At 49.6% G+C, this 16077-nt stretch overlaps 6 protein-coding genes across 6 annotated transcripts; 3 read left to right on the forward strand and 3 right to left on the reverse strand.

Moving 5' to 3' along the window:
- The first annotated feature begins 10 nt into the window (after positions 1-10).
- On the forward strand, positions 11-1320 carry BO83DRAFT_382404 (PRP38 family protein). Its single transcript, XM_025532219.1, has one exon. The coding sequence runs from the start codon at positions 122-124 to the stop codon at positions 899-901; it is 780 nt and encodes a 259-aa protein (XP_025383458.1). The 5' UTR covers positions 11-121; the 3' UTR covers positions 902-1320.
- Positions 1321-1358: 38 nt separating this feature from the next.
- BO83DRAFT_323424 (heme-dependent oxidative N-demethylase family protein) lies at positions 1359-2897 on the reverse strand (the record flags this gene model as incomplete). Its single annotated transcript, XM_025527932.1, has 3 exons — positions 1359-1839; positions 1898-2363; positions 2432-2897. The coding sequence occupies 3 exons, from the start codon at positions 2895-2897 to the stop codon at positions 1359-1361; spliced, it is 1413 nt and encodes a 470-aa protein (XP_025383459.1).
- A 2670-nt stretch (positions 2898-5567) lies between these two features.
- On the reverse strand, positions 5568-7225 carry BO83DRAFT_456156 (WSC domain-containing protein; the record flags this gene model as incomplete). Its single annotated transcript, XM_025537059.1, has 5 exons — positions 5568-5939; positions 6001-6528; positions 6590-6694; positions 6780-7051; positions 7102-7225. 5 exons carry the CDS (start codon positions 7223-7225, stop codon positions 5922-5924), a joined length of 1047 nt encoding a protein of 348 aa, XP_025383460.1. The 3' UTR covers positions 5568-5921.
- An 840-nt stretch (positions 7226-8065) lies between these two features.
- On the forward strand, positions 8066-9035 carry BO83DRAFT_402920 (uncharacterized protein; the record flags this gene model as incomplete). The annotated part of the gene is made up of 5 exons (XM_025533576.1): positions 8066-8183; positions 8529-8614; positions 8667-8715; positions 8738-8904; positions 8994-9035. 5 exons carry the CDS (start codon positions 8066-8068, stop codon positions 9033-9035), a joined length of 462 nt encoding a protein of 153 aa, XP_025383461.1.
- Positions 9036-11867: 2832 nt separating this feature from the next.
- BO83DRAFT_402921 (uncharacterized protein) lies at positions 11868-12306 on the forward strand (the record flags this gene model as incomplete). Its single annotated transcript, XM_025533577.1, has 3 exons — positions 11868-11956; positions 11985-12027; positions 12127-12306. The coding sequence occupies 3 exons, from the start codon at positions 11868-11870 to the stop codon at positions 12304-12306; spliced, it is 312 nt and encodes a 103-aa protein (XP_025383462.1).
- Positions 12307-14023: 1717 nt separating this feature from the next.
- On the reverse strand, positions 14024-15992 carry BO83DRAFT_323485 (uncharacterized protein; the record flags this gene model as incomplete). Its single annotated transcript, XM_025527936.1, has 5 exons — positions 14024-14305; positions 14446-14941; positions 14994-15069; positions 15128-15324; positions 15370-15992. 5 exons carry the CDS (start codon positions 15990-15992, stop codon positions 14024-14026), a joined length of 1674 nt encoding a protein of 557 aa, XP_025383463.1.
- Positions 15993-16077: the final 85 nt, after the last annotated feature.

The following is a 16077-nucleotide window of genomic DNA, read 5'->3' on the forward strand; positions in this document are numbered from 1 at the left end:
ACCTATCCATTCATTCAATTACCTTCATATCCTCCCTACCCTCCCTATCCTCTCCCACCCCTCCCAACAACCTCAAACAAACAAAAAAAAAGAAAAGAAAAGAGAAGAGAAGAAACGAACAATGACCTCCCACCGCGCCGACGCCAGCACCTTCCTCGACAACCGGGGCTACAGCGGCCCCCTAGTACGAGGCGTGAACCCAGCAACGCTCTTCGAAAAAGCCGTTCGGGACCGGATCACCGACTCCTACTACTGGAAAGAGCAATGTTTCGGGCTCAACGCCGCCACACTCTGCGACCGGGCCGTGGAACTGACCTGCATCGGGGGCGTATACGGCGTATCCGAAAAACCATCGCCATTCCTGTGTCTCGCATTCAAGCTTCTCCAACTCAACCCAGAACGGGACATTATCCTCGAGTATTTGAATTTCAGTGATCCTGCGAACGACGACAACGAAGACCCTACTTCTACAAATAATGATGAATCCTATGAGGAGGGTAACGGGGTAGTCAAAGCGCGCGGCGACTTCAAATACCTGCGCGCGCTCGCGGCGTTCTACGTGCGACTGACGTTCGAGCCGGTGGAGGTGTACAAGACGTTGGAACCGTTGCTGTTGGATTATCGGAAGTTGAAGAGACGGGTGCGGGATTCGTTTACGTTGACGTATATGGATCAGTTTGTCGATGAGTTGTTGACGAAGGAGAGAGTTTGTGGTACGAGTTTGTGGAAGTTGCCTGCTAGGCAGGTTTTGGAGGATTTGGATTTGTTGGAGGTTAGGGTTAGTCCGTTGCAGGATGAGTTGGAGGAGATGGAGAGGAGTGATCGGGAGGAGGATGAGGATGAGGATGGTGGTCGTGATGATGAGGGGAGTGAGGAGGGGGAGAGGCAGGGTGATGATTGAGGTGTCAGGCTTGGTGTCTGTTGATTTTTCTGACCTCTTTTCTGGGTTATTGGGCTGAGTACGCACACGGGATGCTGCGTAAACGCCTGGATCCCTGGGGCTGTCGGCTAGACTGTGTTCGGCTGATGGCTATCAGATCCGTGTGGTAGTCCACCGGTTGCGCCGTTCAGCGCCTACTCTAGCTGCTGCTGTGCGGCCGTTCGGAAACCCGCTCCGGCGACACCTACGTTCGGTGAAACGATACGTGAAGCGACAGGCTACTGCTGCGGCTACGGATGTACGCACCTGGTCAAACTTGGTCCTCGTGGGATACTATTGAGTAGATTGCTCAATTTTGGGATGCGCTGAGATAGCCTCCATTAAAACACAAAGCATGGCATAGTCGGCAATAGAAGGAATGAAACAGCCTCCCATATATGCAAATCCCATCCACCCATCTGGTTTACATACGTAAGGATTAGAATCCCTGCTGGCGATGCCATTTCTCCTGCCAACCTTGGTACCAAGGACTGTCATCCAAGGTTGACACCTGCCAATTCTTGGAGACCAGTCCCTTCTCTTCCTGCTCCTTGGCCCACTCTTCGAGCTTCGGGATTACAACGTGCTCCACGTGCCAGGTGCCTTTGTAATCCATCAAGTTCTTTTTACCCTCCTTCAGGATCTTGGCCGTCAATGCAGGCACGCCTGGCTCGTCCTGGAATTCTGACACCGGGGTGAAAAGGGCCTTGAAGTTGAAAACAATGGCGGCGGAAAGAGGGAGACGACGGAGAGTCTGCCAGTCGACACGCAAGTGACAGTTGTCCAGCTGGAGGTTCGGGTCCTGGGAAAGGCGCAGTGTCTCGTGAGGGTCCCCTTTAGGCATGTACAAAGGCTGGCCGACCTCGAGTCCCCAAGATCCTCTCTGAATGGGCTTGTCGGCAGGCATCTTGGTAAAAAACCTAGGCATTTCCTATCAGATCATCCCTCTTGTCCATATCTATGGCCGAATGAACTTACCGATCCATTGAAAATTGCATCTTCTCTTTGTAGTCCGGAATACCCTCGTGGATCTGATGCAGCTGAAGGCCAATTTTGGTTCCAACATTCCATCCCAAAGACGAACAGATGACGCCTGCGCGGAGGAAGTAGAATCCCGTCTTTTCATCGCGCATCATGATCCCAAAATCCTCTGGCACATTATTGATAAGAATCTCGAGGGGATGCTTGGACTTGATATCCTCTGTCGTTCCTAGGATCCGATTGTGCAGAACCCGGTTGTTTTCGACGGCAAAGTACTGCGGGTAGCGGGCACAGATAAACTGCAATACCATTTCCATGAGCTCCTTGCAGGCCAGTTCAGAGCCAGGAAGATAACCAAGCACGGAGCTACCATGTTCGGCGTACAACTCCTTGCGCTGTTTGACTCGCTCTTTGTAGGTTTTCTCGAGTTCGATCCACCAATCGGTCTCTAACTTCGTAAGGGCTATCGCGTTGCAAGTGGTTAGCTGGTACTTATTTGAGCAAACCAAGTATAGAACGGCAATAACGTACACATTGTCTGATGGTAGGACCACCTGAATGGGCGATAAGGTCGTGGCAACGCCTTGTCGATGTCGAACTCATAGTACGGCTCCGGCAAGGGCACACCACTGAGTTCAGCATAGTCAGGGAAATCACCCAGTGCCTTCACCTCTGCCACCGAGAATCCTGTTGGAGTATAGCTCTTGTCCGTGCATGTCTGGTAGTTCGAAGTCATAGGCAGTAGGTAGTTTGCAACTTCTTCCTCGTCGACACTTTCACATGAAATTGCAATCTTGGACGAATCGAGAACATGACGACGCTGTGGTGGGAAGACGTTCACATAAGGTGCAGAAGACGGTCCAGAGAGTTCCTTCTCAGCCGCTGCTGCCCATGGCTGCCACCCATATTTAGAGAACCTGTTGTTGCGAAGGCAACCTAAGAGACCGCTACCCTGCAATCTCCCGGTAACTAAGAAGAACCCAGCGAGTGAGAGCATGGCAAGGCCGACCAGCCATAGGTTACCCTGGTTGTTCAGTACGTCCATATTGGAAACCTGCTGTCCCACAACGCCCAAAAAGACAATGAGACGAGAAGAGACCGTAGCCACAGGGTTGTAGCGATCGGGACGCCGACAGAAACGCCAGAGGGAAACAAGAGCAAATATACCGCACCTGACAAAGTGGAGGCGTTACGTGAATGGAAGTCGGATGCGGTTCCCATAGCACTGACAGGCAGGCATACTAGGAAAGCTCAGCCTGCCCCAGAATTCTGGGGAAATCCCAGCTGATAAATCGGATATCCTGCTGCATAAAGGTGGCATCCCTCGACAGAATTTACTCTGTTTGGTGCGGCAATGCAGATAAATCAAAGATAAGGACAGTATCAGTCAGACACGACGCAGAGGCTTTGATAACCGACATGCTTCTTCTCCATGGCCAGCGGTCAACACGACACGATAACAGGCTCAGGCGCAGACTCATGACGGATCGGCGCAACCTTTTTAGCTGAGAGACGCGGCTGATTCGCCAGCTCCCACTGCTCTTCCATTGGGACGATGCGCCGAGGGTTTTTTAAAGACGCGCCTATAGCAATGTCATGTCCCACCGTCGTCCATCTGGTTCGTACTCGAGATAACGTTGGAGACACAACGAGACCGACCCAGAACACTACAAGGGATGAGTACATCCGCTGCAATGTAACCAACAACGTTTGGTTCGTCAGCTTGAATTATATGTACCACCTATATCTCTCCGCCCTGTGGTAATCATTAGGTATACAGATAACCGCCGGAAGCGAGTTCCTTGCACCAGGTGAGGGGTTTAGGGGGTTTTGAGGGGGTCTGTGGCTTGCGACAGGATAGAAATAGGCCCCCGACATCATGATGATCGGCCTAAGCAGGCAAGAGACGCAACAAACCGAGGAATAGCAGGATGCTGGATCCAGCTGACGAAAGAGGGAAAGAGGCAGCGTTGAGAGGCGAGAGTTGGATTGCCTGGAATGGCAAAACTATCCCGCAGCGGGGTTAGTCATGTGCCGCCAGGTTGTTTCCCATACTTCCTGCTTGCATCTTGCATCACTTCACCACCGTGCGATGCATGGGATTCGTCGCGGCAACGCACCGGGCTTGACCTATCTCTGCACAAGTCTGAAACGGATCAACCATGCCGGGATCCTGGCAAGTGACTCGACCGTTATTGGGGCTCTTCCCCGGAGTTGATATCTCGGGCTAGTATGTCGATAATCTTGCCCAGACTGCCACAAGAGATCTCCAAAGACAATGCTCAACATAAGATGCCTCTGATTAAGCCTCTTTGGGAAGCTTGGCGGTTATATTCCCGAGAAAAGGACATAGTCTGGCAGTGTTGTGCAGATATTGATCCATACTTGTCCGACCCTCACACACAGTCGGCAAAACCCTATCAATTTTCAGCAGCTGAGATCCAGGAATGATTGTCCGTGGCAGTTTCTCTGGCTAGGTCATTGTCTGCAGTTAACTACATGCCGGGAAGGGAAAGTATTATCAGAAGAGCACGCCCTAGATATATCAGACCTGTGGTGAAACCAGGCAAAGTTAATCACAGTCCCTCCTCATACAAAACCAATATTACAAGAACCACCGACAATACTCACATCCAGACGTCCATGACCACAGATTCATTTCACAGATTCATTTACACACGCACAACTCATTGGTAAAGAACAGCACACGAAGCACGCCCCATTCCTGTTTACGTATTCAAGAACCAGAAACTAGCCATCTCCACGCAAACCCCATAAACTCGAAACAGCTACTAGGTGGCAAATCTTCATTGGCAATGCAGGTACCCGGACAGCATAGATAGATAGTTCCAGGCCGTGGGTCCGTACATACAGATAGACTAAGGTAGTTAGGTAGGTGATCGTGGAAGTGGCAAAAACGACGTGTGGCTTGGGCAAACTTGATTGGCACTGGAATAGATCTCGAACTGGGCGCGGGAGCGGGTAATCCGTGCGTCGTAAGGTTTAGCTGACACTTTATGTTCTGGGACCGGCGCGACTTGGAAAGAACCGGTGAGAAACCGGTTTGTTAGAGATTCGATTGTCGGGCTGGGCTGGGCTGGGTTTCGGGTCTGGGGCCCGCTACGATGGGGTTGAGGGACCATGGATAGATAGATCTTAGAACCTTGTGGAAGTGGTATGGGACAGGTGGAGGGAATAGTATGTATGGAAACAGATCGATGCCTTTAGTATTCGGTCCGGTATTAAGCCCATTGCAATACATCATTAGTATAGATGCACGGCATCTTTCGCTATCAGAACAACTTCGCTCCATCGTGGTAAGATTACAGGTTGAACCCAATGATAGCGACATATCTCACACCGACCAATCTTTCAATGCATTCATGCAAATTTCAAATGACGCTCCATGTAACCCTGACACTTGTAATAATAGAAACACAGACAATGGAAATGGAAATGACAATGAGACAGAAAAACAGGGGCTAGATGACAAAGAGGTTCGAAGTAGGAAAACAAGAGCGAGGGGAAGGATTCTGGATAATCCATTAGAGTATGTACTTCAGCTTGTAGCACAGGTCCCTGTGCTTCGATATACACGGAGGTCGACAATATCAGGAGAAAGAATCGATGGAATCTGAGAAGAGCCGCGCCTGATGACGTGGTTTTGCGTAGTAAGTTTGTTGTAGCCGCCAGGCGGCTATGTTTTTCCACCTCCGAAAGGCGAATGAGGGTCCGTTTTAAATGCTTTTGAGCTTCCCCACCCCTCTACCCAACGCACCACCGTGAGGATGCATGACGCGTAGACATCGTGATGATCGAAACACCGGAGGTGGGGGGTTTTGTCGGAGGGGTGGGGCTGTCGAGTCCATCGTCTCTCCTGTAGTCGAATGAAAAGGAAGTCAAGGATTATGTGACAAATGGGTATCATAACACCGCTGTTTTCGCCGAAACACGCAAATCGAAATACATAGGAGATGTAAATGCAAAACACGAAGAGATAGGGTTCTGCGACACCCAACCGTTAGTCGGGGTTCGTGAGCTGCGTCACGTGTTAGCGTTCCAATATCAGACATCACGATAGGGAAAACATGGGGACTGACCCGCAACACAGGACGAGAATAGTCTTCATTATCCTGGAGTGAGACATCGCTATCTCGGCGGCCATTCGCGTAGAGAACGGTATCGGTTTTCATGCGGTTGTCCGTAAACGTCGGCAAGCGGCTGGCAGCGGACCCGGCAGACAAGGTATGACTATGATTGTCGGAAAACATGCCCTTCATAAAACTCATCTGTGAGCCTTTGCTTTGTCTTCCATCCAGTAGGATGGACTGTACACTTGGATCTGGGCTGTTCGACCGCGATTTGCGTTTCGCGAAGAACAACACGAATATCAAGGCTAGGATGGCGAGGGCACCACCGACAGAGCCTACCACAACACCAGCGATGGTTCCTGAGCTCATACCAGAGTTGTCGCTACTCTTTGCGGATGAAAGGTTGTCCGCTGCAGACGTTGAAGTTGCTTTCGTGGCAGCGGGAACTGTGACCGTTTCGACCACCCCAGAGTCGGTTGTGACTGCAACAGATTCTCCCGTCGTCGTAGCAGCAGTAGTTTCAGATGATGAAGAAGTCTGGCAAAGGTCAGTCCTGTTCAATATCATAAGCATTGAGACCTGGCAGGTCATTGCGCACTTCAGCGACCGAAGCAGCCATGGCACAGTTGATAGCAACACTGTCAACAAACTCGTTCGCTGTGCAAGGCAACGGACCATACGGGAAACGTTCAGCCAGGGGAGGCTAGCATGCCTGGCGAGTCGAGTCATCTGCAGTGCGCAAATCACGACCCAAAGACTCCGAACGAGTAGGAAAGGGCTCTACTGACCGAGGTTGACGATGTCGATGTCGTAGAGACGGTTGCTGTTCCGGACGGCTGCTGTCCAACGATCGCAACGTAACCGTAAAGGCCCTTTGAAGTACTTCCACAGCTATCATCGGGGTAACCAGGACAATCCTGGCTACACTGCGAAGTGTTCACGTTGGTCGCTTCATTGGGAACAATGTTCGAGCACCAGCAGTCGTATCCCTGAAGAATACCAAACGCATAGTTGCTGCAGTGGTCCTCGCAAAGACCATTAGACTGGTAGGTACTTTCGTCTGCATGAGGTTAGTGACCGGATCATGACAACGCCACGAATATCACATACTTGCTGCTTGTGAGGAGCCTGTATTTGTCGAAGAACAGTAGGTGAGAGAGGATGCGACCGACACAGGCCAAGCAAGCAAGGCAATCACACCAAGCAATGGTGGAAGAATGAAGTCGGCCCGCATGGCGAAAATTCCGACCGTATCCGTTGACGAGCTCCTGGCGTTTCAACGATTGTGTGCGAGCGAACAGTGATTATAAGGTGGCTCTGATGCCGAATTTAAATTGGTCCACGCTCCCACTTTATGGAGGTGTCTTGATAGATGGCCGAGCTCCCCACCGACGGTCTAAAGACTTTTTCGAGTGTATCAGAATGGCGAATATCCAGAACGCTGCTATGGCCCGCCAGTCGAATAATTGATCCGTCAGGCCCGTGCCCGAAGCGAGTACTATAACGACAGGAGATTCGGGTAGACGTCCCGCAGGTGAAGGTAGACCGAAGATAGCTGATGCCGATCAGCCACGGACCTCCCAGATAACTCTTCGCAAGCTCGACTCCGAATCAGTACGTACCAGATATCAGATGGACGAATTTGATGTCGTATTAGGAACGATGGAAATTGACTCGGTTCAATAAAGGGGCGTTTTCAACTGCGAGGGAACGCCGAACCAAACATTGGAGGGAATACGGGATCAACACAGCGCCGGTAAGATTAGAAGGTAATCGGCATCGTCCCCTCCAACCAAGACCAGGGGAGGAGTGTGAATGGCGAGAACGAGGGGTGGTGTTGCGTTCAGGGCGCAGGTGAAGAAAGTGGAAAGGGGGGTAAGTATGGTAGAGGAGAGGTAATAGAGAGAGACACAATTGAGGTTGGAGAAAGACAACAAATCTTCTCGGGGTGAGTCGAGCAGGCCCGAGAGGATGGGAATGGATGAGGAGGAGAGGTGGACTAGACTACGGCGACGCCAGCGGGAAGCCTGCAAGTGGGAGAGGCCGTAGTGGTAAGGAAGAGTGAGTGAGTAAAATGCGATTACCGAAACGGAATCAGGCTGGCCTAGTCCCGATGTTCCACACCAGCGTGGCCACTGCCAGTAACCGTTCTAGAAACCTGCACCTGGAAATTTTTAAATTGTTGGGGCCAAGTCAGTAAGTAAAGTATCACTCGGAGTACGTTCTCCGTGGGTGCGAGCAGCAGCAGAGCGAGAGAAAGAGGAGGTATATCATGGTGAAATGGAAAGGAAGGTAACGGTACTAATTATGTATGAAGTATGGGGAAAAAGAAAACAGGAGGAAAAAAGAATAAAAATAAAAATCCGGCTTACCCGCTTTGCAGTGGGCCGCAGGCCCGCATCGGGTCTAGCGGGCTAACCAACCGTCGGGTCCATACGCGTCGCTGTACGGAGTATTCCTCCCGTCGCTTTTACCTGTTACCAGCCGATTTTGTGTGCTTGGTACACCCGGATACACTCTTCTTTTTTTTTTTGGAGGGGCTGGAGTCAAGCATTTCTTTCTCTATCTCGATGATAAGATCTGCCAAATGCCACCAAGCACTCTAAAAAAGTCTTCCGCCAACGTGTATGACAACGCTCACGGGGAATACTGACCCTGTGTTTACTTTTCACCAGGAGGAGCTTGGTCGCAGTATCTTTAGTTCACTCTCGCCCCCAGTCAGTGGTATTTTCCCCAAGTGGGCAAGCTGACACTCCTGTCCCGAATCACGTATTTGGTAAGAATCGGTCTACACTCGTACCTGGACAAAATACAAATTCCGATCTGCTAGGAGTCTCCTACAGTATGCTTACGGTATGGCGCCACCACGTTAAGAGAAAGAGAAAATATTTGCAAAGGTCAACGAAGCCCACTGTTAAATGGCTCTTAAGGGGGGAGGGAGAAAAGGGCAGAAAGAGTGGAAGATAGCGAGCGTGACTGAAGAAAAACACAAACACATAAAGAATGGACAGGACGGTCAGTCAGTCATGCAAACCGAACTTTAGAATTTAAGAGGTGCTGAGCGCCCTTTAAAGTGACTGGATCAAAGGAAACGAAACAATTTCATTAAAAGAGGCAAACTCTATCTTTGTGATCAGTGGCATGTAGTCTGCCTACTGTGAGTGTGTGTATGTATGTATGTATCTGTTTCTCTGTAAATTCTAAGCTCAGGACCAACGCAATCCTAGTCTGAAACCACTATCTATCCTTTGCATGGGGCCGCGATCCTCCCATCCCAGAGAGAGAGAGAACACATTCTGGCTTAGTTGCTTGTTCTCCTTCCTTGCCTACTGTAGCTTACTTGGATCGGATTCCGGTGCGAAGCCAACCAGGAGGGGTTTAGCTGCCAATTTTCTTGCCTGCGTCACTTTGTCTGACACAGCGGACGGGCACTTGGAAAAGCTCCTGTGTGAAGTGTTACTGGCTGTGTGAGGACGCCCCGACCGTAGATATGGAGAAACCAAGTGGGCATCGATGTTGGATATTACAGCGTACCCAAGGAAAATGGATCTACCGGTTCAGCCACTTTGTAACCGAGCCAGGTATTCAGCGTTTGAGACAAGGCCACGGCCGCAGATCCTGAACCGTTGATTGGTTGTGGCTGGGCCAGCACTGCGTGGCCCAGTGCAGCTGTCGTCGTACCTGATACGTAGGTAGTCACCATTGATTTTGTTGAAGGATAAGTATTAGACGTGCGACTAATTGCTGAATATTTATTTTTTCTGGAGAATCTTCAGTATTAAGTGAGGTAAGGTTTGTGTATGTGAGTGGTGAAAAGAAATTACTTTGTAGTCAAGTGACAAACGGTCGCTGCCTATTGAGGAGGAGAAGGAGGAGGAGGAGGAAGAAATCACTACTACTAAGCTAGCAGACTAATGGTGGGGGTAAACAATTCCCAGGAGGTGATGACTATTTTAGTGTCTAGCTTGCGATAGTAACTAGGACTATTCTGGGCTAGTGTAAGCAAGATAATACACAAGATACACACTGACTGTACAGTGTACAGTAACAAACCCGATATGCAAGGTAAGATACGTAACAAACAAATCATACGGCACTCGCCACCGCACAGGACAACTCCTGGTCTTAGAATCCGCAGCAAGTGGAGTTGCAACCCGGCAGGAAGGAGAGGTCTAGAAGGCAGGATCGGTGGTGCGCTGACCCGATTCCCGCGTATGATGTAAATTATTCCCGCTGCCTCTGGGCTTGGCCTTGTTGCGTCTCTGTTGGTCTGGCCGTGGCTGGAACGAAGTCGAACCTCAAAAGGTAAGGGAAAGGGTCAAAGGTGAAGTACCACAATGATAAACTTGGTTGAATACGTCCCTGGGAGAGAAAGGAGATAACAAGTGGTGGACCGACGGTTTCAGCCGGCCTATCCCGTCTACTTTCCCAAGGATGTCCACCATAGGATCCACGGATGTCCGAAAGTTGGTCAGATCCAGGTGTTAACTTAACAAGCTAACTAGTAAGTTAATGGAAACCAACTTGCTTAGGCACTGACAAATCATGCGGTCGCATCTCCAGCTCCTTCCACGGTTAGGAAACCTCGTGTCATGGCACAGGCACGCCCTGCAATTGGATGCTCGTCTGGGCCGCTGCCATACAAGCTTTGCACTATCATAAACAAACCATGTCGCTCAGATGCTGCCATCCGACATCATGATTACATACATCTTAGGCTTGACTCGGTCCATCATCGTGGGAGCTAAAGTATACTTCCGGTGAAGAGCTTCGGGGATGATTCAGTCCTGTAAACAGGTGCCATGGGGCCAACGGGCTCCCTCCGGAGTCACTAGGCAGCAAGGTGTTGCTCACTTGCTCCGTACTTCTGTTGCTTGCAGCAAGGCATCCGCATCACTGCACTTACTTCCTGCGAGGTAGCACGGAGAATTTGTTGCATTGTACCCTGCGACTTCATCGCCAGGATTATGAAATGATCGCATTGCTGGGAAGGCTAGGTATACACTACTCAAATATGTTTAGTCGTGTCTTCCTCCATCTACAGGAACGATGAGAAAAGATCGACAATATTCGACTTGGTATCGAAGGCATTCTAAGCTTTGCGATCGACCATCGTCGGGTCCTATTGCGATATATACATAACATGGTGCCCGCGGCCCTCCTGTAATTCTTTGCCCCTGTCAGCAAGCCTCATTCTCGCCCAACTAAGCGGACATGAGATCGCCTTTTTTGAGCCAGATCAGAAGAATATGCTTGGGACAACGAGAAGTCTGGCTGTGCTCTCTGTTCAGAGTGATTAAAACCCCATCCTTCGATAGCATTGCTTCCGACTCTGCTAACGGTACGGAACAGCATATGATAACGCGCTAGACACATTCTTGCCTGGCTCCGGACATGCATCCATATCCCTGGAGTTGCACTAAACTACTGCACCGTCAATAGTGCTAAGCTATTGGCATTTTTGTCATCTGGCCAATGAGCTGTGCAAATCCCATCTACCCAGACAGGCGATGCGAGGATGACGCCAGTAACTTAAATTTCTGAAACCCCGCCTTTCAGGTTCTACCTACCTATCACACTACTATTTTGTGGTGCCTTCGATCGAGTCAAATCTCCCGGTCATATGGTTTGCAGTTGGACTACTGTCTGTCTACCTGGCGGGGCATGTTCAGCACTCGTCTACTACGTAGGTCACCCTATGGTTTTGATAGGGACCGTCTATCTGTACCCAGTACTTCCACTATATACGGTCGATCGGAAAACAGACTATTCCTTTTTTTGCTGGAGCCGCATGATGATGGCATGAGCAGCTGAACAGTTTGGCCTGGAATTGACTCGCAGCGGAATGCCCTTCGTTCTTAGCCTTTCAAACAGATATGAAGGGGTACCCTCACGGGAACTACGGCAATGCCGACCGGGCGACAGCCAGATCGCTAGCCTTATCTGTGAAGCCATCCGCAAGGGGGTGATAGCATTGATATCGCGGTACCAAGGGGATATAGTGTGCCAGTGAACCATGGAACCCGAGTGTGGCTGGTGCAGCCATCAGAAACAACCCGGGACACGATCAGACTATCGCAATGTCAGCAAGGTTACCAAATCACACACAAACAGAATTTGCCGGGCCGTAACCAGCCCAGTGCCCATCGCACTATCCTTAATATCGGCATTTGGTATTACTTACTCCATGTGGAGGACTCCATCACGATGATCGCTCTGCCCACAAAAGCAATGTGGCTGAAGGGAGCGAAACAAAAACCGGAACGGAATCCAGGGCGTGAGCTGATTAGTCACATGCCGATCCGTGATTCGTAAGCGGGGCGCGGTCCTTCTCAAAGTAGTTACTCTCTCTTCATCAGTCAGCAGGCATCTTTCCATCGCTCCTGAGCTCAATGTGTGCACATAGGGGGAAACTGAGTAAAGGACTTCACTAACATTGCTAGATTCAATAAACAAACAACACTATACCCGCATCTACCACAACAAACATATTGAAAAACAACAACAAAGTCCCAAGCACAAACAGCAATCGAACAATCAATCAACTATGAGTCCATTCACAAAAATAGTAGCACATCGGCCACCCCTTTGGTGGACACTTAATTTACTCTAGCGGCGTATTTTTCATCTCCTGGCAATTTCCTCCGTCCGGTCCTAATTTTGGTCAACGGTAAACAATAGCAGCACCACCTTTTCATTTCCCTACGATGGAGCCCGGAAGGGTCGCCTCGCTTGACTAACTATTTACTATCTACCAGACCAGTCAAGAATAACTCTCAGACCTACGTACTAAGTAAGTGGAGATATATAGCTGTCAGTCGATACTACTACGACACCAATCTATCTATACTACCTGCTATTCACAGTATGCAGTATCATTCTACCCGATTCTTTATTAGGTTTATTTATAGATGTACTATCTACTTATGGGGTACTCATCGATGTTTATACAGATGCACGCATACACAGTGCACTGACACATGACATATTTAGAACTACTACTAGATTATATCAGAGCAAGACAGAGAGCCCTATAGTCAAGTAGTCACACACACACACACACACACACACACCCATCATCCCTAAATATACCACTCCGCTCAATTAATAGCAACAATAGTGAATAGACACATCACATGAACTCCCCCCATTCCTTCCCATCCCTCGAATCCCCATCACTATTCAAAGAAACCAACTACCCACACATAACATAAACCAAGTACCTACCACATACAGTAAATTCCTCCACAACCAAAGCAAACCATCCCAAAAACAAAAAAAGAGAAGAAGAAAAAAAAAAAAAATCCTATTGTGACTCGTCAAATTAACGGGGGCCGAATCCCCGAAATTTTGAAACATAAGGTACATACAAGTACATACTTATTTATGTTACTTTTCCTCATCCCTGTAGATACATACATGACATACAACACAGATACAAGTATGTGTGTTAACTCCGTAATGCATGATCATCTGCATGGACGGGTTGTGAGGCTGATTTGGGTATATGCTATGCTTTTGCTTAGGTTTCAATTTGATATTTTTTTTTCTTGGTAGTAGACGGGTTGCAAGCGAGAATGGTAAGTAGGGAATGAATTGGGATTGGGGGCTGCTACTACTGCTTGTTGTCGTTGGCGTGGCTTGGCTTGATTCGGCTTGTTGTTGGAGGTGAGGCGCAGCAGCAGCAGCAGCACGGTGCGATTGTGTTGGTTGATTTGGATTGTTTAGTGGGTTTGGGTTGGGGCTGTTGTTGGTTCTCTTTTGATTAATTGTTCTTGTTGTTATTGTTTATGGTTTACTGTCTTTGGTTTAGGTGGTTAGTTAGCAAGTAAGCAACCAAGCAAGGTACTAGATACTATTCATATATTGCTTCATCCAAGGTGAGGGTATATAGACAATTATGATGTGGTCTGGAACCTGACAACAACAACGGCAACACGGGTATCTGGGAACCCAAACAGTCTCGGGTCTGCATCCGACCAGGGTATATTGGAGCTGTAGTATAAGTCCAACAAAAAAAAAGTCCGCTGTTTCACCACCGCCCTGGGCGCTGAGGGCCCCTCCAGCGGTTGCCCTCGACGACAAGATCCCGTTCCTTCTTTCTCCGCTCATCCCGAACGAAGCGGGGAGGTGGTGGTTGGTTGTCGAGAAGCAGGGGCGCTGCTTTCTCGGCTGCAGGTATCAGAGGTGGTGGAGGAGGAGGAGGAGCAGCTACACGAGGCAGAGCTGCTCGCTCACGGTGGATCTCTTGAATTCGACGACGGCGTGCACGCCGAATCTCTTCCGAGCGTTCAATCAGTGCGTCGACGTCGTTCTATGCAGGTCTGTCAGTAGGGGATAGACAGGTGGCACACAAAGAAAAGTGAAACATGCCTGCTCGAGGTAGGAAAATATGTAATAGAAGGACTCCGTCTCCTCATACTCATAGCCAGACCGCTCAAGGGCCTCTCTCACTATCAGGTCCTTCGTAATCTCCGTCCAAAGGCCGTCACGACGGTCTTTGAGTCCAACGTATCGTCGTCCTATTCGCCCAAGTTGTCGTTCCGGGATATTGTCAGACTCTTTCACGTCTTTAACAACAAGCTTAGACTCACGATCTCCGTATCGTGAAGGCTTGATTTCTTGTGCCACTATCTCAGTCCGTTTCTCTTCCTTGGGTTCGGCTCTGACGATATCCAGCTCCTCCATGGTCTTAATTTCCTTCCTAGGAGGCGTGCGATGCCCACGGAGCCTGTAGAAATCCTCTTCTTCAAATTCTTCCTCGACGAGGGACTCTCGGCTACCATCCCGCCGTATCACTGTAAGCCTTTCCTTTTCGCGCTCCATTGACCTAGGCCTCGGAGGGTCGATAGGTACAACCTTTTCCCGCCGAGGTTGAGGGAATTCCTCTTCCTCTCGTCGAAGAAAGAGTATCTCTTCTTTATCCCGTCGTCCTTTCCGGCGTATCTCACTATTCAAAGGTGAGCGGGTTATAGTTGAAGATATGGCTTGTCCAGACATACCGTTCGCGAAATTCTGCTTCTGTAAGTGTGATCTCAGGGCTATGAGCTCGAGGCATGCTAGGCTTTGTTCTAAAACCTACGAATGAATGTGAATGACCAATGCTGGGATACATAAGGAAGAGAACAACTCTTACCATCACGAATAGGTCTACCATGCCCCGGCGATGGAACTCTAGGGATTGCAATTTCTGGAGATGACGACCTTTCCCGTCTTTCGAAGATAATCTCCTTTTCCTCAACACTTCGCTCAGGTCTTCTTTCCCTAGGGTCCCAGAATGAGACTTCCTCTTCATCGACCTCTTCATCGAGCTCGTCGTCAGCATCATCTAAACTTTTGTGTCGGTGTGATCTGTGCCTGTGTCGCGAATGCGATGACCTCTCATAGAAAGGGCCACTGCGGTGCCTCCTATGGTGTTCCTCCACATCGGGCCTTCGAAGCCGCACGTCACCTTGCTTATAATCCAGTTCTCGCAGTCTCCTTTCCTCCAGAAGACTCCGACTGCGTGGTTTAGGTGCAGCCTCTGGAACCTCATACCTGTGTCGATGCACCGGCCGTTCTTTTCTCGGTACAACAACGATATCACTGTCGGACTCGCTATCAGTGTATCTTCGGTCTGTTTCCTCGCGAAACGTGATCTCCTCTATATCCCGGTCCCTCGAACGAGGCCGTCCGCGAAGAGGGGGTTGTTCATCCCAGTCTCTCTTCAAGCGGCGCGGTCTCTCACGAGGTGGTTCAAGGTCTTCTGGCTCACGCCTCAGGATTGGTGGCGCTAAATCACGAGGATAGCCATGAGGCTCACGTAAAATCTCCGGTTTTCTTTGAGCTTCCAGGTGTAAGCGTTCAAGTTTGTCAAGCGGTAGTCCCTCAGATCCTCGACGTTTGTATCTTATATCTTCCTCGAAGAAACGCTCATCCCTGCCTCGTCGTGGATACACATCACGCTCAACCTCGTACATGTCCTCCTCGTCGTATTCTCGAGCACGACCTCGTCGAGGCATGGTGTGTCGTTAAGAATAAAGAAATGCCACAATGGCTAAAGATATGCGCACTAAATAGATTTATCAAAGAGCGACATGTAAAGGG

Source organism: Aspergillus eucalypticola (genome assembly GCF_003184535.1).
Source record: "Aspergillus eucalypticola CBS 122712 chromosome Unknown BO83scaffold_34, whole genome shotgun sequence".
Lineage (NCBI taxonomy): Eukaryota > Fungi > Ascomycota > Eurotiomycetes > Eurotiales > Aspergillaceae > Aspergillus > Aspergillus eucalypticola.